The following is a 25,045-nucleotide window of genomic DNA, read 5'->3' as shown; positions in this document are numbered from 1 at the left end:
TACCTTTACATCCATATTAAGAAGAATGAAATCCATCCCGTTCTTCAAAAGAAAAAGCCGCTGCTATAACATGTCACTAACAGCTACAGCTGAGATTTTTCAGAGGAGATTTCAGTGGGATTTGGGTGCCTAACTGCCCTAAATTCTTTTGGAAATCCCAGTCGAATAGTCCTCTGGGGGGTGTAAAATCTGCCTCCTGTGAGGGAATTTTCCTTTTCATTTTGCACCTCTCTCCTAGGCCAGCCAGGACACAGCACCTCAAGCAAACAAGAAATGGCATTTCCAGCCTCCCCTGCTCCCAAAGGGACACGTTTCGTTCCCCCCCAGCAGCGCTGGCGCCCGCCGGCTCCGGAAGAAGAAATCTCACGATCGCGCTGCTGCTCGGGTCAGTAGAACGTTACACTGCCTACCGTTTCTTTTGAGCTCTCTCTGAAATATTTGGGTTTGCCTTACCATTGGCAGTGTTCCTAAAACGCTGATGAGACTGCAATTACTAAGCGCTTTATAGCTCTAGTCTATATAAGTTAGGTGGGTTTTTCTGTGAGTTTCCCATGAAATTTTTGTAAAGGATGTGTAAGAAATGCCTGATCCAATGAAGAAAATACCAACTGATACATTTGCTTTTCGGCCTATGAACAGAGTTTAATTTAGCATAGAGAAGCAACTAAGAATCAAGTATTGTTATGATAAAACACTTCCTTTCATCTGGAGTTATATGTGATCCCATAATAAATCCAAATGTGCATGATTGTTTGTTAGAAAGTGAAAACTTTAATTAACAGTGTGGCTAGCACCGCCTTTCACTCTCTGCCATTATCTCAGTATATTGGGTTTTGTGTAACATGAGCATTCAGCAGCAAAACCTGCATGAAATCTTCCAACTGTGAATGCCTTTTCCTTGTAAGAATTTGGTGTGAATCTCTGGAAACTTGCTAAGTCCCCAGGGGGATAAGAATTCACAGATCTAACTAACCCTGAGGGTCATGTTATCACACAGATTAACTATTCTCAACCACTTTCTGAAATTCATTAGGCAGTTAAGGCTTTCTATCAACATTAGTAATGTGTACTTTCTTTTTCTACCTATTTGTCCTTAAATATATTTATTAGGTCCCTGACACACAGTGGCCCTCCTTCCTCTTATTAATCAGCTTCTCACATGTCCCAGCATCTCAATTTCACATGCTCAACTAATTATTCTTCTAATTATTCCTTTTTCAAAGGAGTCAGTACACAGTACCACAAGTTCTAATACATAGTGCTATTCCACAACATTGTATTTGGAGAGATAGCATCAGTAAATATATTTTTTTTCAACCCAAACAAAGTTTTATGTTTTGTAGAATAAAATAAGAGGGGTAACGTTTCCCAGAAGCCAGCAATGCCAGTGGTTATGTTACAGACTTGACTTTAATAAATAAAGCCAGGATTCTGTAGGAAGTCACCGAGAGTCAAATTCATCAGAACAAGGATTTTTATAATATCTAAGTCTCAGATAAAGCCTTTCCTGCTTAAACCGATATATACCATGGACAATGGTTGCATATGGGGTGAACCCCGTTAGCTACCTATTTTCATTAAAGTAAAGCCTCATGAAAGTGTTGCCTACAAACAAAAGACTGGAGGGGGCTTCCCGTGTCATCAAGTCCCATCTCCTGTTAATACAGATACCATATCATATAACGTCCAAAACTAATTTATCAAGCTGACCTGAAAGCAAGTAAGGGCTTGTTTTGGAGGTTGGCTTTTTTGTTGGTTGGTTGGTTGGTTTGGGGATTTGTTCTGTCACAAAACCTGCCTATTCTGATGGTTTAGGACTTTCTTCTAGTTTCCAGGTATTCGTGGTTCGTTTACATCTGCTTCTTCTTATGCCAACATATGATTTCCAGCCCGTAAACTGAAATACCAGCTGCAGGACAAACTGAATGTACTGGCCCTGTAGTAAGGAACAGGTTGCAATGCCTCTGGGTACGAAGAGTTTGAAGGTGCCTGGGAGGCTGGCCCAGGCGACCCTCGCTCTCATACCTAGGGAAACATCTCTGAAGGAAAGTGTTATTTCCTTCCCAAGCAGCTAGGGCATAAATGTTTTTCTCTTCCAGAAAGCTTCTGCAAAACGATAGTCTGCTCTTACACCAAACCATTTAATAAGTTTAATTAAATGGAAGCTTATGATAATTAAACCAAAAGCCTAAGGGCCCTGTTCTGTGAGGACTTACTCCTTGCATAAGACCAATTTCCATATAATTTAGACAACAAAATAGCGGAACAGTGCTCTGCCATCTAATTTATATGAAATTGGTATTCTCCAACCCAGATTTATATTACACTGTAAACACATTTCTTGTATCTTAGCAGAAGTGAGATAGCTCCAGTACAAGTATTGGAGCAGAAGAGAAAGAAAAGATTTTTAAAAGGGACACCCCCCCCCCTTTTTTTTAAAAAAAAAGAATGCGCAAATTAAAGCTGTAATCTGATAAACCCTGCACGAGGATCAAATATCCTTAAACAAATTCTCTAACATAGCGGGTACTTGTAGGTTCTTCTTTCATAACAAATTTGCATATTTACTACTTCTGGGTGTTTTCTTGAACTAATGTTTGTGATCAATGCTAGGAAAAAACCCACGCTCCGTATTTTGGAATTGGAATTCCTTACCATCTCCGCGAGTGTCCCAAAGGAACGGTACCGTGCATTATCTTCTCCGCCACCTGTATTTTTATTGCACTTCAAAACAAAGCTCCAGTACTACAAAGAATCGATGGGGCCTGATTCTTCACTACCTTACTCCAACTTTGCGCAGCCTGCTGCAGACAAAGCCATTCCTCTTGCTTACAACTGAAACCGTGGGGAAAGCCCCCAGCCCTCCCCACCAGCATGGAAGAATAGCAGTTTTCGGTCCTCTCCCAGTCCCCTCCTGCAGACCCAGGCGCTGGAAGCACAGGTAACCCCCGCGGAGGGGGAACGGGCACCCTTTCCGTTCCCCTCTGCTCCCGCGTGCAGCACGGCTGACAACTGAGACCTTGCTCTTTGGTGGCTTTACTGCACAAGCTGCTGTTTTGGGTGTTTGGGGGTTAGCTTTGTTTTTTAGAGAGACTGGAATTGGTGGGTTCCCCTTGCAAAGGGAGGTTTGTTTTGTGCCAGTTCTTCTTCCAAAGGAAAGCAGTGGTCCCACGTTGAGGGAAGCTATAGGTCTGATAGTTGTAGAAAAGGTGAAAGCATTATTTTGAACAGGCTGGACACCAAACGCTGCCGTGCACAGCTACGCCCTATTAGGTGCTGGTGATTAATTGCTCAGGGTTAGGAGATAACCAGGTCAGAGCCCTGTGAGATACACACTTCCCACTGACAGTCAAATAGTAGACACCCCTATCTAAAGTCTGCTTGTAGAAGTAGTAGGGAGACATCATCTCTCGTACCGTAAATGAGTTTATCATTATAGTTTATAATGCCCATCCCTCTGTTTCTAAACCTTCGAGACACTGACTGTCACAAGTCTGACCTGCTGTTTTGCTTGCACTACGGAGTAAATACAAGGCCCAGCGGTTAAAACTCAGCCCGGATGAGCCAGAATTATTTCCTGTAAGACAAGGCATCTGGAAGATCTCACCCTGTTGATGACTGCCCTACCTATTGGTGGGCTTTGACCCAAGCACGCAGAGAAGCGTTGCATCCTGAGGGTCTTTTTTGACAGCACTGAGCATGGAAACCCCTTTTCTTTACAATCTTCAAAAGTGGCTTACAAAATATCTCAAGTATTCAAAAAGCTGTGACCTTTACCTCCAGGCAGAGACTTTGTCATGGTGATCCATGTCTCTGTGGCCTTAAGGCCAGATTACTGCAGCGTACCCCCAAAACGAGCGTGGCTGCTCCAGGGCCCTCACCTGGGGAAGGTGGCGAACCCTGCGCTCGGCAAACCGCATTAGCAAGTATGATTCAAGGTCTTTTTAATTATTGGTGTTTAAAGCCTAAACCAGTAGAAAGGCAGACTGAGGAACCCACGCACCAGGTCACACCGTGGTGTTTGTCAGGGGAGATGCACGTGGCAATGACTTACGGCCGCGAGCTACAGCAAAGGCATGTGAAACCCTCCTCCACTGTGGGAGGAGGGTCCCCTTCACCTTGGAGGTACCTGAAGGTAGTCTGAAGACGTCTCCTCCCACAGGGACTGTGTAGCCTCGGGGATCAGGGTGCCTGGCTGTGGAGGGCAGCGAGGATAGAGAGCTAGAAAGGCAGGTTGTGCTGCCCAGACAGGTATTCGCCATCTCCCCCAAGAAAAAGGCCACGAGCTGGGCAAGCTCAGCCTGTGGCTTGGAGGGTGGTATCTGGCTTGCAGGCTGCCAGCTGACCCTTTGCGGCATCTGTGACAAGATGAGGCTCAAAACGTCAGTGTGCTCTTTGGTCTTTATGTAGATTTTAAAATAAATAAAATTGTCAAAGGCAGAAATGGAAGGATTGCATTAATTTCCCGAAATGATTTCCCTAGCAAGGCCCGGTCATTTGCCATTGCATGCTTCTGAGGGTTATGTCAGAAGGTGCCAACAGTACAAATACTACCATTTTTCAGAGGAGCCAACTCCCCACCCTGTTATATTTTCAATTGGGATAGCTTCTTAATATTATTAGCAAGTTTGTCTTTTCTTAACTTGACTTTTAAGTTTTTAAGATTAGAAATGTTCTTGGAGTAGACCAGCATATTAGAACCTAAACCCATTTTAAGTTTTGTACCCAAACCTGAACCAGGATCTGTATCCCACAAGTCCTCCTCTCTTCATTACGAACAGAATGACAGCACATACCCAGCTGCACGTTGAAATGGATCAGATACCCCAAAGCTCCTGGAGGTGGATCCAGTTTGGGCAGGGTTGGAATTCATCCCAATAATGGGATGAGGTCCAGAAAAAAATTAAGATGATCCCAGATGGGGGGAAGGTACAGAGGAATAGGAAGGAATCCTCAGCACTTGTGTGAGGCTGGGAAAGAAATTCAGATGTGTGAAAGGGAACTAGGGGAGGAGGATGAGGAAATTGGAGAGGTGGTGGTCTTCCCATGGTACCTACTGCAACTCCACTGAGCCCAGCTCACAGGAAATTTGTTTGCTGAGACCTCTGTATGCGTTGCTGAATGCTACAGATGCAGCATTCAACCTTCGGCATCCATCATAAGAAATATTAGTATTAATTTATTGTAAGCACACTTCTGTAGAGGTCTGAGCTGAGGTTTTGTGCTTTTGAATAGATTCATGATTAAGAGGAACTTTCTGCTGCAAAATTTGTAAGCCCTAATGTCCCGAAAACACAAATCTCTTATGTCCCATACTGCTGTAGATGTGGTCCTAGGATCCCTCATAAGCTCCATAGAGAGCAAAAAAGATCTTTGCACCTCAGTTACAGAACTCAGACGAGAAACTTTAATGTTCCTACCATGTTTTGCTGATGATGGAAGGTCCACATTTCAGGGCAGGCTCAGGCTCTGTATAAGAGTATAAAACTTTCAGAGACACCAGTAGTATCTCCTCCCTCTTATTTGGCCCACAGCATTTGTTAAATGGCCCAGAAAACCACCAATTTCTCTTACAAGAGCAAAGTAGTCTGATACAAATAAAGAAACAAAGTAGAGAGTGAACAGAGACGTACAGAACTGCGTTTCTGGGCAAAAAGCAGCCCTGGTCACAGCCTGCCTAGCTCCAGGTCTCCCACCTGGTTTCAGACATACTTCTGTAACGTTGGACAAAGTAAAAAATATGTCGTCTTAGTTCACACGCAGCACCGAGATTCCAAACTCCGATGATAAATAATGTACAAAGGTGCGAAAGTACAATTCTGTTTGTCCTGGGCCTCTCGTTAGGGAGATGTGAGGGACGAGGAGCAAAGCGCTGCTGCAGAGCTGCCGACCGCGCCGGCGCGGCACCGGGAGCGCCCGGGCCGTCCCTTGGCCAAACACCCCCGTGCCACCGGCCGGGCCCAGCCCCGGCGCACTGAGCCTCTTTTCATGGGAAGCATTTCATGTTCCAGCACCTCGCACGCACGCAGCCTATTTTCTAGGACGTCGTTACCTTGCTGTTATTTTACACTTCCCTCCCAAAAAGCTTCAAAGTCTATTTTTTTAACGTATATTTATTAAAACTTTCTCGCACTATTCAAAAGAATATTTGAATGGCCACTCGAAACCCCGCTGCCTAATGACTGCCAACTTGCTGAAGAAAGGAGGCGAGGGAGGCTTTGCTTTGGAGCGGGGGCGGGGGGGGAAGAGAAAATAAAGAGAAATCGGCCCAGCTTCAAAGGGCGCATTTCCATAATTGCCCTGTAACTTTGGCAAAATAAATCTGAAGGGCTGAGAAAAGCGCAATCTCTCAGATGAGTGCACTACAAAAGCCCCAGAGATCCCCAGTCCCACTTGTTACCATTCTAATTCAGTGAGAGAATTCGGTCCCTAACCTCGGTAACAAAAGCCATGAAATCACCGTCCTCCCATTCCGATAGCCCATTCCCAAAGAATAAGACCTTATCCAGCCTTTGTCCCCATCCTGCCCACGGACACTCGGTACAAGTTCGGGTAGCGTTAGGGGGGAGAACAACTGGTAGAGGTTTTCCAGACCCACAATTTAAACCCTCGGTCTCAGGTTCTCGGTTGCAAATACGTGTGCTCCTACATAGCGGGGGGAGATGGGGTCTGTTTCTGCCTTATTTTATCATCACCACAAGCCCGTTTTGTCGTACACATGCAGTTGAATTTCCATACAATGTTTGTCTAAACTTCCCAGATGAAACGTGCACGTGAGTTAGGCGGTAGTTTTCCTTTGGAAAGGCGAAAATACCCTCCACAACCGCTTCTAGGATATCATGTTTGTCCTCAGTAGTATGCGATCTTTAAAAAAACCCCAATAATGGTAATTATAAATAAAATTTAAGAAGAAAGTGTCTAAAATGGCTTTGCTGGCGTGGCCGCAGTCCCAACTTTGTAATTCCTTGGTGGAAAAGTGACTGCTGAATGTGAATAGTAGGTCTTTTACAGCAAAGGCCCAATCTCCCGTCATTTGGCCCCTCTCTGACTTTTTTATTTTCTCAATAAGACGAGCTTTTGTGGCGATGTTCAGTATGGACAATCAGGACAGCCTTATAAAGGGATTGAGAAGGGCACACAAAGGGCTGCGGCAGCATCAAAGCGAGCCCGGCAGCACAATAGAGATGACATTTTTACATCCCAGGGCTGGGGCGGGCAGGGACTGAATACTGTGTCCATAGCAGTGTCAGTAAACAATGAGCAAAGTGGGAAAGGGGTGAAAACACAAGTCAAAATCTTTTTATTGAAGCCCCCTACACATTCATTGGGCATTTTCAGCCCTGCATTTGAAAGCTCTTCCATTTACTTACTCTCCGGATTCTCCTATTTAACTAACTGACTGATGATGGCTCCATTTTGATATCCGAAGAAAAGAATGGGAATTCTTCCTGAAGTGAATATATTAATTCATGAGATTTAATTGCATTTTATTGGCAGGAAAGAAAATATTAGCTGCATGGTGCTGTTCTTAAAGGGACGCTGCCATCTTTAACACCACATTTTAGAACCGTGTTTAAGAAGCACCAGCCTTACCTGCAGGACTAGTCCTGTCCCCGATTCTTGGAAGCAATGATTTCTTTTAGTTTGCCAGTTTCCTGCATTAAGTCTATTTTTTTTTTTTGCATAACAAAACCAGACTGGAGTGCTGTGTTTAGCTGGTTTCTCGTCCAATTTCTTGTGCCCGTGCCCAAGGTCTCGGTGTGGTTCAAAGTACCAGCATGGAAAGTTTAAAACCTGAGGATTTAACCCTGGTCCTTTAGCCGATTCAGGTGATCTCAGCAACTACACCAGATGGCAGGAGGGCAGGCATGAGCACTAAAACTTGCTTTTCCCAGCATTTTTTGCCTGGCATTACATGGAAACATTTCTGTTAGTATCAGGCTATGATTTAGTACACCAGAGGAAACCTGTCTGTCAAGCATAAATTTCTGACGTCGTCTTCTGTAGGCATCACTTGCAAAAGTCTCCATCTGAGAACGCCGGCACTAGCGCCGCTGTTCAATAGCCTGTCCTTTTTCATTAAATTATTTTGGAATGGGGCTGGTCTAATCTCCTAGTGAAGGTTTATCTCTCTTGGAAGCAAGTTAGACTGTAACAGAGCAAATCGATGTTCTACTGCTTGTATCTAATTTCACTTTACATCTATGTTTTTAGGCACTTAAATTTTACTACTAAGGTATCTTGAGTATTGCATAGTCCAGTGTGAATTACACTGACGATCGCTGAGAAATTCAACAGAGTGACTCATATATTTGAGAGAGAGAGAGAGATTTTCTTTTCACTGTTTTTCTTGAAAATAAGTATAATATTAATGTATTAAAACCTCAGTTTTATGCATACTCAGTAAGTAATTTTATTCTAGCCTGGCTAGCTGGCCTACTGACATGCATTTTCACTGCTGCTAAAAATAATGAGGAATCCAAGTGCCACGCATTTATGGCTAGGAGTGCCATCAGATCCCTTGACCTAATTGAGCATGCCTACACACCTTAGAGTGTTTTGCATAACCAACTTAGACAGCAGGAACATTTCCAACCAGATTGATTGACATATTTTATTTCTAACTTAAGCTTAATCGTGACCAAGAATGATTCATTTGTACGTTTCAAACTTTAGGAATTGACACAGGAGACGACCAAGCTGCAGACTCCAGTGTAAGCAATCATGTAAAGGAAAAAATATATATTAATATAGTTTATTAGCCTACTTAGCTGCTGCAGTTGATGTAATAAAATGGATTAATTAGCTGGTAGGGGAGTTACTTTATTTTATAAAATAAATGTCAAACTAGATTTTTTGCAGGAAAGGTTTTGTCCTAAATCACTCCTCCACTAAACATTTCTCTGAAGTCATGTACAGAATCTAGAGAAGGTACCGTGAGGTGCGGTTTGATTTTTTTACAAACCAGCTGGACGAGAGCTCATCTCCCAGCAATAACCACATTGACTCTCAAACCGAGAGCGTTGTCGGCTCTTAAGGCATAAAGTACCTCCAAACAAATATCAGTGGTTTCCACGCACCATGCCTTAAACAGGAACAAAGCCTAATAGAATAGACTGTAATAAAAGTGCTGTTTCCAGCACGTGTGTATGTGGCTGCTCTATGCTGAAAATGTCCTTTAGCACTTTTTAACCATATTCTCTAGTGTGTCAGCAAAGAGACTCCATCAGAGTATTTAACATTGCTGGGAGCAAAGGAATAAAGTGGAGTCACTGTTGATTATTACTCATTAGCCACAAGGACATCCACTTAACATGTGAATAAATGAATGACACCATGTCCTAATGGAAATGGCCTCAGTGTACCTTTAAGCAAAATGTTGTTTAATATCTTCCATTTGCTGAATAGTAAAGAGGCCTGTTGGACATGCACAGTTAGCAAGCAGCCATTGTTGCTTTGTTCCAATTTCAGCATTTAATAAAAAAAGATGTTGTCTCGACTGCAGCAAAGCCGGGCCTCAAAACCCCGGGTGGCAGCACGGTCTCATCCTCATGCTGCAAATTCAGAATTTCACTGGCATCCTAAAGGGTTAATACCCATAAAGCAAATGAAGCCTTAGAAAGTACATGTTCTTCATTATTTTGCTTTACATTCAAACATATAAAACAAAGAACGTTTGATATCTTTATTGGTTTTCTCAGACAAAACGCAAGCAAGCTATAAGCCTTAATTTTCTTATTACCATTTGTTAACAAGGAAGATAACACTCCCAAAAGTACTTGATTAGGGCTCCCTTTTATTTGTATCTTGTTAGGATTTCCAGGGCATATTTTTTTGTATTATTACTTTAGTACACTGATGGTTCTGATCAAAGTGATAAAAAAAGGTATTTTAAAAGTGTAAATATTAACCATACAAGTAAACCACATAATCTGAAGAGCATCTTGAATGCTGCCACGCTGAAGAACGCTTCAGGAAACAAGTCATAGCTGAGGTACACGTTCCTATCTGGAAAGCTGGGCTGGGCTGGAGGAGCCCTTTTGCCCTCAAACCCTTGCAGCAGTAACTTGCATCGTCCACAACTTTTTTCTTTTTTTTTTTTTACAATATAGCTACTGAGGACAGCTGCAGATATAGTATTAAAGATATTTGCTGTATCCCATATCTAAATACTCATGATCAGAATCCATACAGAATCCATCTGTTCTTATGGGGATAAACCAGCTTTAACTATGTAAGGAAAATAACAAGCAAGCGCATTAGCTAACAGGAAAGATTTGGGGGGGTATTTCAACGCATGGTCTGATGCCCGGTGGTGAAAACTGTGCTGGATCTTTTCCTTACTCTGGTAATTTTGTCTGTATAACAGTTGGCTGTACTGGAGGCAGCTCACTGCTTTTCTCAGCTCTCAGGGCTTTCTCCTGTCTTATCCCCGGGCTGTGATGGGCACTTTGGCTGCGGTGAATGGGAAGCCTGACACGGCCCGCTACGCCCGGCGAGCCGCTCCCAGCAGAAGTGGGTCTGACAAGTTGGAAGTCTCTTTCTCCTGCCTCCTCCTCCTCGCCGGCGCTTCCTCCGGCCGGCCCCGCGCAGGCAGGGAGCGAGCGGGAGATGATTACATCAATCAGTGTCAGGTCTGGGAGCTGTGATTTATGAATATGCATAATGAGCTCTCACCTTTGAGAAGGACTAGCTAGGGAGATAATTGATTAGACAGGAAAAGAGCAGCCAACAGAGAGGGAGAGGGAGGCCTCTCCGCGCCGTCTCGGGCAGGCCTGGCTGAGGCTCCAGTGAGGCTGTCAAGCTGCGAGAGTGATTTCTAAAAAAAAAAATACGAGTAGGATTTTTAATGTTTTTGTTGAAACACGCATAACAAAATGTTTCCTCACAAAATTAATGGGAATTTTCTCCACATTAGGGAAGCCAGGCAGGCACAAAGGCTGCTTTCCCCCCGCAGGGAAAGCGAGTTCTCACTTCCAGAAGCCAAAGGGGCGGCTTTCCCATGGCTGCCACGCAGCCGCCGCTGCTGCGGGAGCATCCCCGCCGCTCCGGGGATGGGAGAGGGCTCTGCGGGGACGGGGAGCTGAGGGGCTCTGCTGCAAAGGCAAAGGAGCCTTTAATAGAGGTGGAAAGCTGGGGATGCAATTGTTTTCCCATCGTGGTCTCATTATTTTCTTCCATCCCTTTTAAGCGTCTGTCTGGCCACTGTGTGAAAGTTTCTATGGAAAACCCACCAGGATGTCCAGAGGAAGGGGATGTGGAAATTTGCCTCTAGCTTTCTCTCCCCCCACCCCTCCCATTTTACATGCCATTAATCTTTTTCTTTTTTTTTTTCTTTTTTCCTCAGCAAGAATTGGCTAAGGAAAAAGCAGGGATACAAAGTGCAGAGAGACTGGGTAAAATTTACATGAGAAACAATCCGTTTTCTAACCACCCACCCACAGTTTCCCCTCGTTTCAGGAGCCTATCGGAGCGAAAGAGGGGGAACAGTTCCTGGCAGAAAGACAGAGCTGCAAGGGCTGCGAGGAGGCAAACGCCGTTTCCAGGGCGAGCTGTGGCCAGAGAGGACGTATGTGCAAAGGAAAGGGACGTGGCGGGGAGAAAGCAGAGATGGCAACGCTGCCGCAAACTCTGCGGCTCCCTTCCCCGGCCTCCCTGCAGGGCGAGGGCCGGCCCCGCTGCAGCCACCGCTGCCAGCAGCCCGGGGAGGCCGCAGGGTGCACCGGGCGGGGGGTCTCCCCACCGAAATGCCTCCCAGGAAGAGTATCAATCGTGAAATATTAAAACACGTATATAAAATGTGTGTATACACACACACATATACAGTGTAAACATATACATAAATCTTATCACTTACAGACGCCTAGGATTCAAAATGTAGTTTATCGGCCTGGTGCAACCCAATCCTATAAATAATACATTCCTATCACTATGACCTCAAAATGTCAATACCGCGCAGCCCTGCACATTTGCATATCTTGTACTGTCTAAACTTGAAGCATGTCAGCTATGTGCTTCTGTTTGTACTTTAACTTCATTTTAACTCTTGCTTCCTAGCTCCGAGCACCCTCCCCCTCCGTAGGGTCTGTCACCAAAACGAGCAAAGCACCAGCTATTTAATCACCACCTCCGTAATTATGCCATTTCCAGGATCGTAAGGAGAGGCAGGGTGGGGAGCAAACACCCCCAGACAGAAGCGCCTGGGAACAAAAGCAGGAGGGAGCCGGCCTGTGGGCTCTGCCTGCCCGAGCTGCCCCCCCAGCCGGGGGGCGAGCACGGCCCTCCGCGGGCACCGATTGCTGATGGTAAATTGGGAAGAGAGGAGGGGAAGGGAGGGGGGAGCGGCCCCCGCCCCCCCCCCAACAACAACCGCCTTGGGATGGTTTTCAGCTGGCTGCGAGGCGGGCGGGGGCCGGGGCCGGGGCCGCCTCCCCGCGCCGGCAGCCGGAGCGGCCGGACCTCTCCCGGATCGGGCCCATTTTTCAGCACTTTGACGAGGAAATGGAGCTACAAGTTCCCGGGGCCGCGGCTCGGCTCCAGGCGCGGCGGGGAAGCTGCAGCTCCCGGGGCCAGTGCACGGCAGGGCCGCCCGGGGGGGCGGCGGGGCGGGAGCGGAGCTCCCTGCCAGGTGCGCGCCGCCGCGCCCCGCTTCTCGGTGCCGCCGTTTCGGTCGGTAACTCCCGCCCGGATGCAAAGCCCCGGGAGCGGCGGGGATGCCCCCGGCCCATGGGCCGCTCAGCGGCACAGCGGGCCCGGGGGGAGCCGCCCCCCAAACCGACCCCTGGGATGCGCACGGCAGCGGGGGGGAAATAGCGCAGCTCCGTTCCCGACCCGCTGCGGCACTGACGACCCCCGAAGCTTCCTTTCAATTAACCCCTCCCGCGCTCCGCGCTGCCACTGCGCTCCGAGGGGGCGGGGGGATCAATAGCCGGCACCCGGTAATAAGGTCCCCGGGGGACGATGGATCACCGCCGGGCCGCTGCCGGCTGCCCCCGGCCCCCCCCGGCACCGTCCCCCGCTTCCCTGGGGCGGGGCGCTGCCCCCCGATCAGCACCCGGACCCGCACCCCCCGCCCCGCCGCCACCGACCGCCGGGCACCGGCACCGGGACGCGGCGGCGGCGCCTGCAGGGGGCGCTGCGGCTCCAGCGTTCGGTCCCGCCGCCGCCGCCGCAGGAAGGGCCGCCCGCCCCGGGCCGCCGCCCGCCCTGCCCGGCCCCGCCGCCGCCGACCGGCCCCGCCGCTGACCGGCCCGGCCCCGCCGCCACCGACCGGCCCCGTCACCGACGGCCCCGCCGCCGACCGGCCCCGCCGCCGCCGACCGGCCCCGCCGCTGCTGCCACAGCAAAGACCCGCTCCGCCTCCGGGCGGCCCCGGCACCGCCGGCCCGCGCTCCGCCCGGGGATGCGCCGCTGCCGCCGCGGCCCCAGCGCGGCCTCGGCTGCCGCGGAAAAAACAGCAACCGGCGGGGGGGGAAATAACTCCAGAGGTGGGAGGAGAGAGTGTAGTCAAAGTGGCAACAGTTTATTTATTAGCCAAAAATATATACTTTCTTGTACAATTTGGTTCACACATATGTACATTTTTACTGTATGTACAAAAACAAACAACAACCGAAAAAAATCGAAACACCTAATTCTCACTGGACTTCCAAAAAACCTCACAAACTCAGCTAATCCAGATGATAGTACAGAAGCGGGTATTTTTTTTCCTTTTTAGTTTTAATATACGGACATGCTTACAAGTTGTAACTATACAGAGATTTTTTACAATCATTACAACAACAATAAAAAATTAACTATGATGATGACAACGCCGATAGAACCATAGCGGCATCAAGTTGGTTCTGGGGCCTGGAAAAAAAATGACACAGAAAAAAAAATATTTAATAGGATTTCTAGTCAGATTGGGCCGGCACAATATTTTTAACTGTAGGTAGCACTGGTTTTGTTGTTGTTGTTGTTATTTTTTAAAAAATAGATTTCTAAATATAAAAAGTTTTCAGAGTGACTTAGAGCAAATTTATTTAGCCAGGAAAATACGGCGGGCCCGATCCCCGTGGCTTCAGTCAGTCAAAAGAGTAACTGATCTCGGCGACTGCCACGCCAAACCCGGGACAGCAAGGCTCAGCTCTGAAGTTTTCGCACTAGCCGGGGTCTTTTTGTTTTAATTCATTGTCTTCCCACTGCCGCTCTATTTCTCCCTCAGGCTCGGCCACACCGGCGGGGGCTGCTCGCGCCCCGGACAGGCCGCGGAGCCCGGGGAGGCCGGCGCTGCCCGTCCCGTCCCGTCCCGTCCCGTCCCGCTGCGCTCCCGCCCTGCCCGCCCGGGGACCCGGCCCCGAGCACCGCCACCGCGGGCCCCGCCGCCGCCGAGCGCAGCCCGGCCCGCCCGCGGGGATCGCTCGCCAAGTCCAGAAGAGAGAACAGCAAAAAAAAATATGTATATAATCAGAGTAACCCACCACGCACGCAGAGGAAGAACGAGAAACCGCCCTGGAAAGGGAACTAAAGAAGCGGAGAAAATAAGCTAACCATTTACAACTCCCTCCACATATCCTTAGGAGACTGAGGAAGCAATCTCTTACCGCCTCTGCACTGGCTGGAAAGCTGTCTTTATTAACTTTTTCTCTACTTCCAAGGCACTAGATCGATCTAAAAAGAGAAGAAAAAAAAAAAAAAAGTTCCTTTATAGCCCCCGTTTTATTCCCCCCATCCCTGACTTAAGCCCCTAGACTTCAGATCGCTGCTTAGCAAGTTGCAAATGCGACAAAACGACTGCTTCGCCGCAGGAGTGACCGGCAAAAGGAGAATAAAGCGACCCCGGAGCAAGCCTGACGGCCGGGGCCTCCCCGCAAAGACGATTTGAGCAGCAACAACAACAGCAACAAAAATTATCTCCGCCGGAGGAAGGTAATTCTCGGGGTTTTAGACTAACCTGGCGAGGAGGCCCACCCCGCCGCCGCCGCCCCCGGGGGCCCCGCGGCCGCCCGCCGGCCGCCACCTGCGCCCCGACGGCCGCACCGCACCGGGCCGCGGGCACGGCCAGAAACCCGCGGGACCGGCGCCCCCCGCCTCGGCCCCACGCACGAGGTCCCGCGGGGCCTCCCGCGCCGCGCCGCTCCGCGCAGCACCGCGCAGCACCGCGCAGCAGCGCCGAGCCCCCCGCGGCGGCCGCCGTCCCGTCCCGTCCCCGCCGCGTCCCTCAGCGGTCACCTGCTCCGGCGGGCTCCGCGCTCTGCGCCTGGTCCGCGGGCCGCGGGAAGGCGGCGGCGGCGGCGGGGGGGGCGGCGGGGGCGGCCCCCAGCCCCAGCAGGTGGGGAGTGTTCAGTAAGGCCAGCGGGTGCGGGGCCGGGTGGTGGTGGTGGTGGTGGGCCGGGAAGGCGCGGTTGGTCCAGTTGGGGAACTTGCCCAGGGGGCAGGAGGAGACGAGTCTGTGGGGCGGCGGGGGCGGCGGGGGGGGCAGCGGCAGCGGCTGGGGGGCGGCCGCCGGCGGGGAGCCGCCGCCGGGAGACTTGCGGGGGTTGTCCGGGCTGGTGGCCGTCTCGGCCAGCGACCAGATCTTGGGCTTCGGCAGGGTGCCGGCCAAAGCGCCGTCCGTCGGGGAGGAGGCGGCGGAGGAGGAGGCGGAGGAGGGGGGCGAGAGGTGGTGCGGCGGAGGCTGGAGGGGCGGCTTGAGGGGCTCCAGGCCGGCGGGGGGTGCGGCGGCGGCGGGGAGCTCGCACTTGTGGTGGTGGTGGTGGTGGTGGTGGTGGTGGAGGTGGTGGTGGCGGAGGTGGTGCGGATCCCCCTCGGCGGCCTTGAGGTAGCGCTCCTCGGAGCCGGGCAGGTCCTCGAAGCCCTCGGAGCCCTCCGAGTCCGTCTTGGAGTCGGAGTGCAGGAGGTCGGCGTCCTGCAGCTCGTCCTCCAGCTCGTCCTTGTTGCTCTCGATATTCTCGGTGTCGATGTTCTCCAGGTCGATCTCCTCCTCGTCCTCCCTCTTGTCCTCTTCCCCCTCGTGGTCGCTGCCGTAGGAGTTGCCCTCCTCGTCCGTCCTGCTGCGGGGGGCCCAGGTCATTTTGTTCTCCTTTTTGAGCCGCCGCCGCGCGTTGGCGAACCAGGTGGAGACCTGGGTGAGGGTCATTTTGGTGATGATGGCCAGCATGATCTTCTCGCCCTTGGTGGGGTAGGGGTTTTTCCGGTGCTCGTTGAGCCAGGCCTTGAGGGTGCTGGTGCTCTCCCGGGTGGCGTTCTTGGGCCGCGACGGGTCCCCAAATTGGTACTGCCCGTAGGGGTAGAAGGCGGGATGGTGGTGGGGGAAGGCGGCGTGCTGCACCCCCGGGCTCTCCTTCAGCTCGTACTGGGCGCCCTGCAGCGAGAGGGAAGGGGCGGCCCGGCTGAGACGGCGCGCCGGGCCCGGCCCGGGGCCCCTCCATCCCGCCTCCCCGCCGCCGTTACCGGGGGCAGAGCCCGCCCGGCACCAGCGCGGCGGCCGGCCCGAGCCGCCTCCCCGCGCCGCCGCGCTCCCCGGCTCCGGCCCCGGCCCCGGCCGCGCCGCCCCGGGCACGCTCCGGCCGCGGCAACCCGGGCCCCGCCGGCTGCGCCCCGGCCCGGGCGGGCGGCGGGTGCCCGCGGGGGGCCCGGGAGGGAGGACCGGCTCCCCGGGTTGCGTGTGCGCGGCGGGGCCGGCCACCGCAGCCGTCAAACCCTGCGGGCGGAGCGGGGGGAAGCCGCGGGGTCGCCGCTCCAGCCCTGCCCCTCTCCGGCGGCTCTCCCGGGGCAGGGCAGCGATAACGCCCCGTCTCCCCTGGCAGCCCTCCCGGCGTCTGCCCCGGCGGCCCCCGGGCCGATCCCCAGCACGAACGGCGCCCGGGCCGGCCCCGGCCCGAGCGTCCCGGGGGGCGAGCGGCGAGCCCCGGGGGGGCCTCTTACCAGCTGGGGGAAGATGGGCAGCTCGGCGGCGTAGGGCAGGAAGGCTCCGTAGCCCTGGGCGGCGGCGGCGGCGGCGTAGGGCGCGCCGTACATGGAGGAGAGCACGTTGGAGAGGGTCCCGGACGGGGCCAGCTCGGCGCCGCCGCGGGAGCCGCCGCTGCCCGGGCGCTCCGCCGGGTAGATCGGCCTGATGTACTGGTAGCCCAGCTGGGGGAAAGACATGGTGGGGGAGCGGGGGCAGGGGAGGGGGGAGGAGGAGGAGGGGGGGGAGAAGAGAGGAAGAAGGGAGAGAAAGGGGAGAAAGTAGCAGGGCCGGGAGCGGAGGAGGCAGCCGGGTCGCTCGCCCTCGCCGGCCGCCCGCACTTTCAGCGGCTCCCGCAAACTCCGGCGGACATGGGGGGGGAGCCGGGGGTGCGCGGAGGCCGCGGGCTCCCTCCTGTCCTCGGCCGCCGCGGTAAACGATCCGATCGCTTCTTTCTTCTCTCACTTTTCCTATTGATCTGAGTGGACCCAGGTCAGGTCCTAACAGATTGCCTGAGATTATTGGGACTCTGGGCTCTGATTGACATTTCTAGTCTCTCACAAGCCCCTCCTATTTCTTTTAAGTCTCTCTCTCTCCCTCTGCCTCCCTCTCTCTCTCATGCCCAGAGCTCGCTCTCGCCGGGTTTGTCACTAGCTGCTTTTTTTTTTCCTTCTTCTTTTTTTTTTTTTCCTAAATCTGTTTACTGACGTCGCGATCTTTTATTTGAGTTGCTTTCAAATCTCGTTTTAGCGATCGCCAATCAGTTGTGTGTTTTACAAAGGTTTAACCCTGCCTCATGGTATTCTAATTATATAGAGATAGATTTAGATATAATTTCTTTCATAGGCCCCCCCCCCCCTCCCCTGGAGCATAGGAAGCCAGGGTGTCAGCTGTGAGCGGCACACGAGAGGGACAGGAAAAAGTTGTGACATTTAAAAATAAAGGCTCCCGCCCCCAGTCCCCCTTTTCAGGTTTTCAAATTTACAGCCTTTCCTTGCCCGGGTTCATTTTGTTTTCTTTATTAAGATATTCCCTCCTTCCCTTCCCCCGCTCCGGCCCTGGCGAGGGTTCCATCTCCTAATACAGATTTAAAAGTCTATTAGAATTTTTTTTTTTTTAATTTGCATTTCCAGAGCTACCTTGAAAATTTTCCTAATGTACTGAATCTTTAAGGAGTCCTCTACATTTTGTCTGGGCTAACAGTGGGCAGATACAGTGGAAAAGCTAAGTTAATTTTCCTCCTAATAAGGGACTTCAAAGAGTTGTAGGTCACAATTTTACATCAAAGGCAGAAAAGAAGGCAAATTAAAATCTTAACAAAGGAGAGACGGGAGCAGCCCTCTGGGCCATTAGTAAATAAGTGGTGTGAAAAAAGGGACAATGACAGGCACTGGAATTAAACTCATTAACACCTTTTTGTCTTGGTGCGAAATCTCTAATTAGGAAATTTATGATCATTTTGCTTATTCCCTCTGTTCTGAATCACTACAAGGCTTAGAAGGAAGTACCTGGTACGTGCAACATTTGCAAAGGGAGCAGTGGCACGGGCTTGTAAGGAGCTATTGGGAAGGAGTCGAGATACGTTTTAATTACCGAATAAGGTTTTTTTATGATCAACGCATTTTAAATTTCGGTTTGCTTTTTTTCCCGCCTCCCGCTCCTTCTCTGAAACCAGCCTGTGAGTTGCAATTTAGCCTTTTAAGAGTGGTGAAAATACAGCTCAATCACGGCGCGTCTCTGGCCAGCGCCCGTGCGCCCGGCTTCGCTGCTGCCCTGCGGAGGGAGAGGCGGGAGCGGGGCGCGGGAAGTTCGTACAACCTGTGGGGCTGTGGCTGCGAGCAGGGGAGGGAGGGGGCACGTGAACCTGCCCTCGTTATCTGCTTTTTAAAATACTCGGTGCTTTTAAAAAAAAAAAAAAAAAGTTTGAAGGGTCTTTTGAGGAGTTGAGACTGGAGGAGAGCCGTTTAACCACATTCCCCTCTTCCTAAATACTCTCTGGATTTATTGCCTTTAAAATATGATTTAGGTACAATATAACCACTGTGCCCACAGTATGGATTTTTATAGCTACATTTCTTTAAAAATGAAATTCATGTCAGATTATGCAGTTAAAGGAATCGACCTTGATAGCTTACTATAATAAAACTATATCAGCTTGTAATAAATGCGGATTATAGCAAAGCAAGCTCCAGAATTAAAATTCCCTGAATCAATATATGAAAATCTGTAGGAAACATCTCTAATCGTATTAAGTTCATCTTTATAGCATTTCCTATCTGCTAATCTAGTGCAAAAACAACTCTGGGTTGGAGGAATTTATTTTCTTCTATTCGACGTTGCTCCTGTAATAGCTTTTGATAGTATAATGCAACGGAGATAACAATATTAAATTCAGTTATAAGTTTATTTCTTTTTTAATTCAAAAGGAAAGCAGGCGGCGAACACCACGTCCTGATTTACTTTAAACTTTTCTGTCGGAAGCGCTCGGCTGGGGAGATGCGATGCCGAGGGGTCGGGGGAGAGTTTGGATGCAGACCACAACTTTTAAAAATACCTGCCTCGGAGGGAAAAGGGACGAATATGAAAAATCGAACAAATCAGTCGCCGTTTGATGCAGTCGTGCTCGCCACGCTGGTGCTACAGCCGGGCTGTGCCTCCCACGGGCGGGCACGGGGGCACACGCGTGTCCCACGTAACCGGACCCATCTTTTTGTGGCTGCAGGTCTGGCTCGGAGCGTCAAAGCTGGCAGCATTATTTTGTGATTTTTAATCAACAGCACAATCGATATGAGTTCGTCCCCCGCGGGAGCCGCCGGCAGCGGCGGGCGGGGCCGGGGTGGGAGCGGCCGGGGCGATGCGGGAGCGGGGGGTCCCCGGGGCCGTGGGGGGCTGCCGCGGGGAAGTGTCGGTGGGCAGCCGGGAGGGAGACACGGAAGGCGAGAAATTTATGGCTGCGAACGGATCCAGGTCAGGGTGAGGGTGAGGGATGGTTTATTAATGGGAAAGAAACGGAGAGGAAACGTAGCCGGACCAACCGGACGGGAGGAGAAATCGGCGGGGATGCAGTTCTGCTGAGGGGGGAGGAAAAAAAAAGCGGAGAGACAGCAAAGGGTGGGGGAGAGGGAGGAGAAGAGACATCTTCCCGGGGGCAGGGCGGAGCGCGGGAGCGATGTCCACGGCGAGAAGCGCAGCACGCCTGTGGCAGCGGGAGGGTCGCTGCGGGGACGGGACGAGCCCGGGGCTGGGCGAGGAGCAGAGCCGGGCAGGGCGAGCGGGGGGCGGCGGCGGGGAAGGGAGCAAAGCGCCTTCCCCGTGGACGGGGAGCGAGTAGGAGGGAGAGCGAAGGCCTGGCTCGAGCCGAAGGGGGATGCGAGGGGAGGCGGGAGCCGGCCCGTCCTCCGGGGGGAGCCGCGCGGGGCCCGACGGCCGCCGCCCCGGGGGAGCCCGGCGGCGGAGCGCTCCCGGGCCGGACAGACACGTGTCTTCTGGCCGGGACCTGTCAGAGCTGGGAGAGCGGCTCCTGATTTATTACCCCAAACACACACACACCCCCACCCGCCCGCCCTGCCCCCGGCCTCGCCTCCCTCCTCTCCCGGCTGGCTCACACGGTCGCCGGGCTAAAACCGACCCTCCCTCCGGCTGCAGCTGGGCTTCCCCGTGTCCGCAGCCGGCTCCGAGGCTGCGGGACCAGCCCCGCCGGGAGGAGGTGCCGCCGGACACAGTCCGTGGGCACCATCGCGCCGGCCCCGACGCCCCTGGAGCCCGCTCCGCGTTCCTATTGCTCACGCCGCGCCCCTCTCCGCCAGGTCACGGGCGACGGCGGGGACCGGGGGACACGGCCCGGGGGTGGCCCCGGCCCGGGGCTGTCTCCCCCTGCCGCAGGGCCCGGCCCCGGAGTTGCGGGAGCTGCTGGAAGTTGCGGGAGAGCTGTCGGGGCGCTGCGGGCCCAAGCAGGCTGCTGCCGGGCCGAGGGATGTCCGGGGTCCGGGCCGCGTGGGAGCTGCGGCGGAACGCGTGGGGACGGGGCGCAGCCACGCAGGGAAGGGGGATAAACAAACACGTGGGATTAGGAGAAGGGCCGCAGTTAAAAAAGAGTTAAAAAAAATAGAGGGAAAGATCAAAGCGCTGGGTAAAAGACTCTTCAAATTACACGTTTGAAGCTTTTCCATAATTCCAAGGCGACAGATAGATAACAAGCTGCACATTCCTTATCACATATGGAATCAATCTGAAAGGAGTCTCTTGATCAGAATCTGTTAATTGCAGTGACATATGATTTGGAAAGAAAACACAATTAATGACCCTTCATGTTAAGGCTTTGGGACGAGGCCACTGCCAATCTGCGCTCTGCAGCCAACGTCAACTTTTTTTATTATTATTGTTATTATTAGTAAACTATTAAAGGGAGACATTCCTCGAGCCTCGGCGACTGTTTTGTCTCCGTTCCCGTTGCAGGTTTCTTCAGAAGGGGGAGGAGAGGAGAAGGGGACGGGAGTGCGTGCGCGCCTTTCCTTCAAGGTTTGGGGAGCTAAAATGATTTAGTACCTTGTCTGTAAATCTAATGACCTTAGGTGAGAAAAAATACTTCATCTTTTATTATTACCACTTGTGGTGAGCGTTACCAGGAAACAGCAGAACCCGTTTGAAATGGTAAATATATGTATCCATTTAAAACCCATTATTGCAGAGATTTTCCCAAAGCGAAATAAAGCAAATCTCCCCAATTCCATTTTCTAGCGCCCTCTGCCCACGGCTCTCCTGGGCTCCGCCGCCTCTTCCCGGGCGCCGGGACCCCTGAGCCTCGGTCGAGCCTTCCTGGGTGCCGGGGGTGCGGGGGGGCAGCAGTAGGTGCTGTTTGTGTGACACGCATCCTGCAATGTTAGGAAAGGAGGGAGCAACACCTTTAAAAGCTTTACTCTGTCATTAAAAGGTAATGGCTTTGTTTTAGAAGGGAGAGGGAGAGGAAGAGGGAAAGGGAGAGGTTCATTTGAAGGTTATAAAGCATACACTTTAACAGGATCGAAGTGAAATTAGTTAATAAGAAAATGCTGGCCAGAAGCTCTCCGGGCTTTTAAGTGCTCTCCAGGCCATTTAGGGAAATTGAATAAGAACAGACTCCGTTACCTGCAGCCCTGACTATTATCTCCAGTTCTGCACAGAGGCGAGAAGGGAAAAATAGTGCCTGAGAGACCTGAAGTCCCGTACACCTCCTGCCAGCCTATTTCCTCGAGAAATAATGTCCCCTTTCTGCTCGCAGTCGTGTTCTCCTCCTTCTTCTGCTGCTTTTAAGCAGACCAGACTACGCTGTGTACCACAAGGGGGTAAGCAAAGGTAAGGGGCCATTAGCAGATGCTGAAGGCTCCGGGGGCAGCTCGGAACAGCAGCCCCGTCCCCGCTCGGGCAAAGCTGGCCTCTTGGTGTTATTTTTTCCCATTCATTTCTCGTGAGTTTTTTTCCCACCATTGTGGTACTTTGCTGATTTGCGTTCGGACCGTTGCCAATAGGTCAGTATATTGTGTTACCTAACTTCCTATCTGCTCCCTTTCTCCCTCCCTTTAAACTTTATAGTTTTTAGAGGTGTTAATAAAACCTTTCCTTTGGTAAATCGTTCATTAGAAACCCCACCGAAACCTGGAAAGACTTCAGAAAAAAAAAGCAGCGCTCCGGAATGAGAGGTTGGGAGAAGGCTGTTGTCCAAAAAACGCATAATTGCTGTGAATCTTAGGAAACATTAATCTTTATAGGAATTTGTGATTCATATCTGTGGTTTGACCGTTTAGGTGATTTACAATCTGTTAGTGCAATTCACTAATTTTATGCCAATATATTTTATGCACCCGGTTAGACTTTCCATCGTCCATCGGAATGAGTGGCTTTTGTGCCTTGGTGGTGTCCGGGTGGCTCTCTGACTCCCACCTCCGGCGGGGGACGTTCCCGCCGCCCCGCGGAGCCGAGAAGTGGGCAGAAAGAAAGTGCACACAACTGTGAGAAACTTCCCCTCGCCATTTTCCGTCACACCTTTCCTCGCCCGCAGCCCCCGGCGCTTATCGGCGGGGCAAGGGGCCGCCCCCGCCGAGCCCCCGCCTTCCTCTGCGGCTGCGGGGATGTGCGCGGCTCCGGCACCGGCTCCGGCGGGCGGGTGCAGCCTTTGGAAGCCGGAGATATCCCGCGTATCTCGAGCTTTACCAGCGGGTTTAAACCCAGATTATTCCCCTCCTGTCGCTCCGTTCCCTGGAACGCCCTCGGTGGAGCCTCCGGCGCGGTGCAGCGCGGAGCCGCTCCCCGCCCGGCACCGCGGGGGGCTCCCGCCGCCCCGGGCACTGACCCGCCCCCCCGGGGCCGCCGCCCTGGGACGGTCCCGACGGGACGGTGCCTCTCCGGCTTCCCCGGCCGGGCACCCCCGTCCCTCTTCCCCCGTCCCCCGCCGGCCGTGAGTGCCTCCCCCGGGACGGGGACGGTGCATCGGCGGGGGGGGGGGCCGGACGAGCGGGCGCGCCGAGCGAGGGAAACGCGGCTCCAACGACGAGCCCGGACGCCTTCGGTGTCTGCGCGGAGGCAAAGTGGGGCATTCCCCCGGTGAGATGTTTCAGCACTCTCCGGCCGCCGCCTGGGAGAGCCGGGGATGCGGACAGCTTCGTGTAATTTGTAACTGGGTTTATTAGCTGGAGGGGAAAACGCAAGCAAAGAAAAGGAGCAGCAGCTGCGCTGAAGATAACACTGCGCGGAGTCTAATCTTGTGACACAATCATTAATTACTGTTGTATTAATTACTATTTTTCCAAAACAGTCCCTGCCCGGAAGAGCTTACAGCCCACATCTGCTGTGTAATGATACTCTGGCTTAGAAGCGATTCCCCCATTAGGTCCCAGGTAGCGTTTACAAATGGCAACACCTACAGTATCAAAGCTCGTCATCTTGCAGCCTGAGATTTTCTGTCCCATCGGCCTGGGTACGACGATTTTGATGCCGATAAAATACGTTTAAATATCAAAGTCTTTATTCACCTACATATTCCGTCCAAACTTTTAGATCGCGGTGGCGTAACTGCTTTATTCGCTCTTCATCCCACGGATGCTGCCTTATATCAGTAACAAACAAGCATTGATTTTATGGTAAAGTCACTTTGGGATGGGAATGAGTAACTCCAGGCAGTGCTATCACTGTATTACATGGAAATGGCCCAGGTAACAAGATGAACATTGATTCAGCATTATGTTTGATCAATAATGAAATAAGTAACTTCAGGGCCAAATTAAAATGCAAGCTGGCTTAACGCTGCCAGCTTCTGGGCTAAGTGACAAGGCTAATTCAGCAGGGAAATGGCAATATTTGCATTAGAGGCTGCATCTGTTGTTTGGTGGAAGAGGCTGGATCTGCAATAACGCCGGGTAAAACTGCAGGGAGCGGATTAGAGGGGAGCTCGGCCGGTGCCCGGGCCGGTGCCCGGCCCGGGGGGGGCCGCTCAGTCCTCGGCTCCCCTCGGCTTTCAGCCACGTCGGAGCTGAGCGGCTGAGCTGAGCACACTTCAGGGCGGGTGACAGAACCCCCGCGCGCTCCGTTTCGCAGATGACCAGATGGTGTTAGCACTTAGCGAAGGAAATACGCTTTTCCGAACTCCTCGGCGCTCGGGAGCCCGGGCCCTGCCCGCCCGGCCCGGGGAAGGCTCCGCCGGGCGTTTTGGAAGCCAACGGCGAGGCGGGAGTGATTTAGGAGAGGAGTGGGAGCATGAGCAGAGCTCCCTGTACCGGCGGCCCTTGGCCCACTGTTTTCTCCATGGCCGGTTCTCACAGCTCTGCCATCATTACCGGGAGGGTGAAACCCATTGATTTCCACGAGCGATTCGGCACCGGAACACGAGTGACCGAGGGAAAAACCTCGGCTGGGGGAGGAAAAGGTGTAAGGTGTAACCCCGTGCCCACACTCGGATAGCGAAGCCCGCAGCAATTCACGGCCGCTCGCCGAGTGGGAGACCGGCCGCTCCGCCGTGCCGTGCCGGGGGGGACGTTACCACCGGGAGGGCAATAAGCACCGGGGGCGTGCGAGGCGGCTGGAGCTGCTGGTGTGTGCGGGTGAGGAGGCGGCGGGCAGGCACGGGAATACCAGGCAGGCAGCCGG

At 52.4% G+C, this 25,045-nt stretch overlaps 1 protein-coding gene across 1 annotated transcript; it reads right to left on the bottom strand.

The window, feature by feature from the left end:
- Positions 1–13,501: 13,501 nt before the first annotated feature.
- On the bottom strand, positions 13,502–17,130 carry IRX3 (iroquois homeobox 3). The gene is made up of 4 exons (XM_075160718.1): positions 16,909–17,130; positions 15,214–16,345; positions 14,586–14,652; positions 13,502–13,851 (listed from the first exon to the last, which is right to left on the bottom strand). The coding sequence occupies exons 1-4, from the start codon at positions 17,128–17,130 to the stop codon at positions 13,797–13,799; spliced, it is 1,476 nt and encodes a 491-aa protein (XP_075016819.1). The 3' UTR covers positions 13,502–13,796.
- Positions 17,131–25,045: the final 7,915 nt, after the last annotated feature.

Source organism: Calonectris borealis, chromosome 12 (genome assembly GCF_964195595.1).
Source record: "Calonectris borealis chromosome 12, bCalBor7.hap1.2, whole genome shotgun sequence".
NCBI classification, from domain to species: Eukaryota; Metazoa; Chordata; class Aves; order Procellariiformes; family Procellariidae; genus Calonectris; species Calonectris borealis.
This window is presented reverse-complemented; position numbering and strand designations above follow the sequence as displayed.

Coding starts and splice junctions, on each gene's coding strand:
- IRX3 (XM_075160718.1), bottom strand. CDS start 17,130: ATGTCTTTCCCCCAGCTGGGCTACCAGTACATCAGGCCGATCTACCCG. Junction 16,346..16,908: donor TGCCCATCTTCCCCCAGCTG/GTAAGAGGCCCC, acceptor CTCTCGCTGCAG/GGCGCCCAGTACGAGCTGAA. Junction 13,852..14,585: donor TTCCAGCCAGTGCAGAGGCG/GTAAGAGATTGC, acceptor TTTTTTTTCCAG/GCCCCAGAACCAACTTGATG.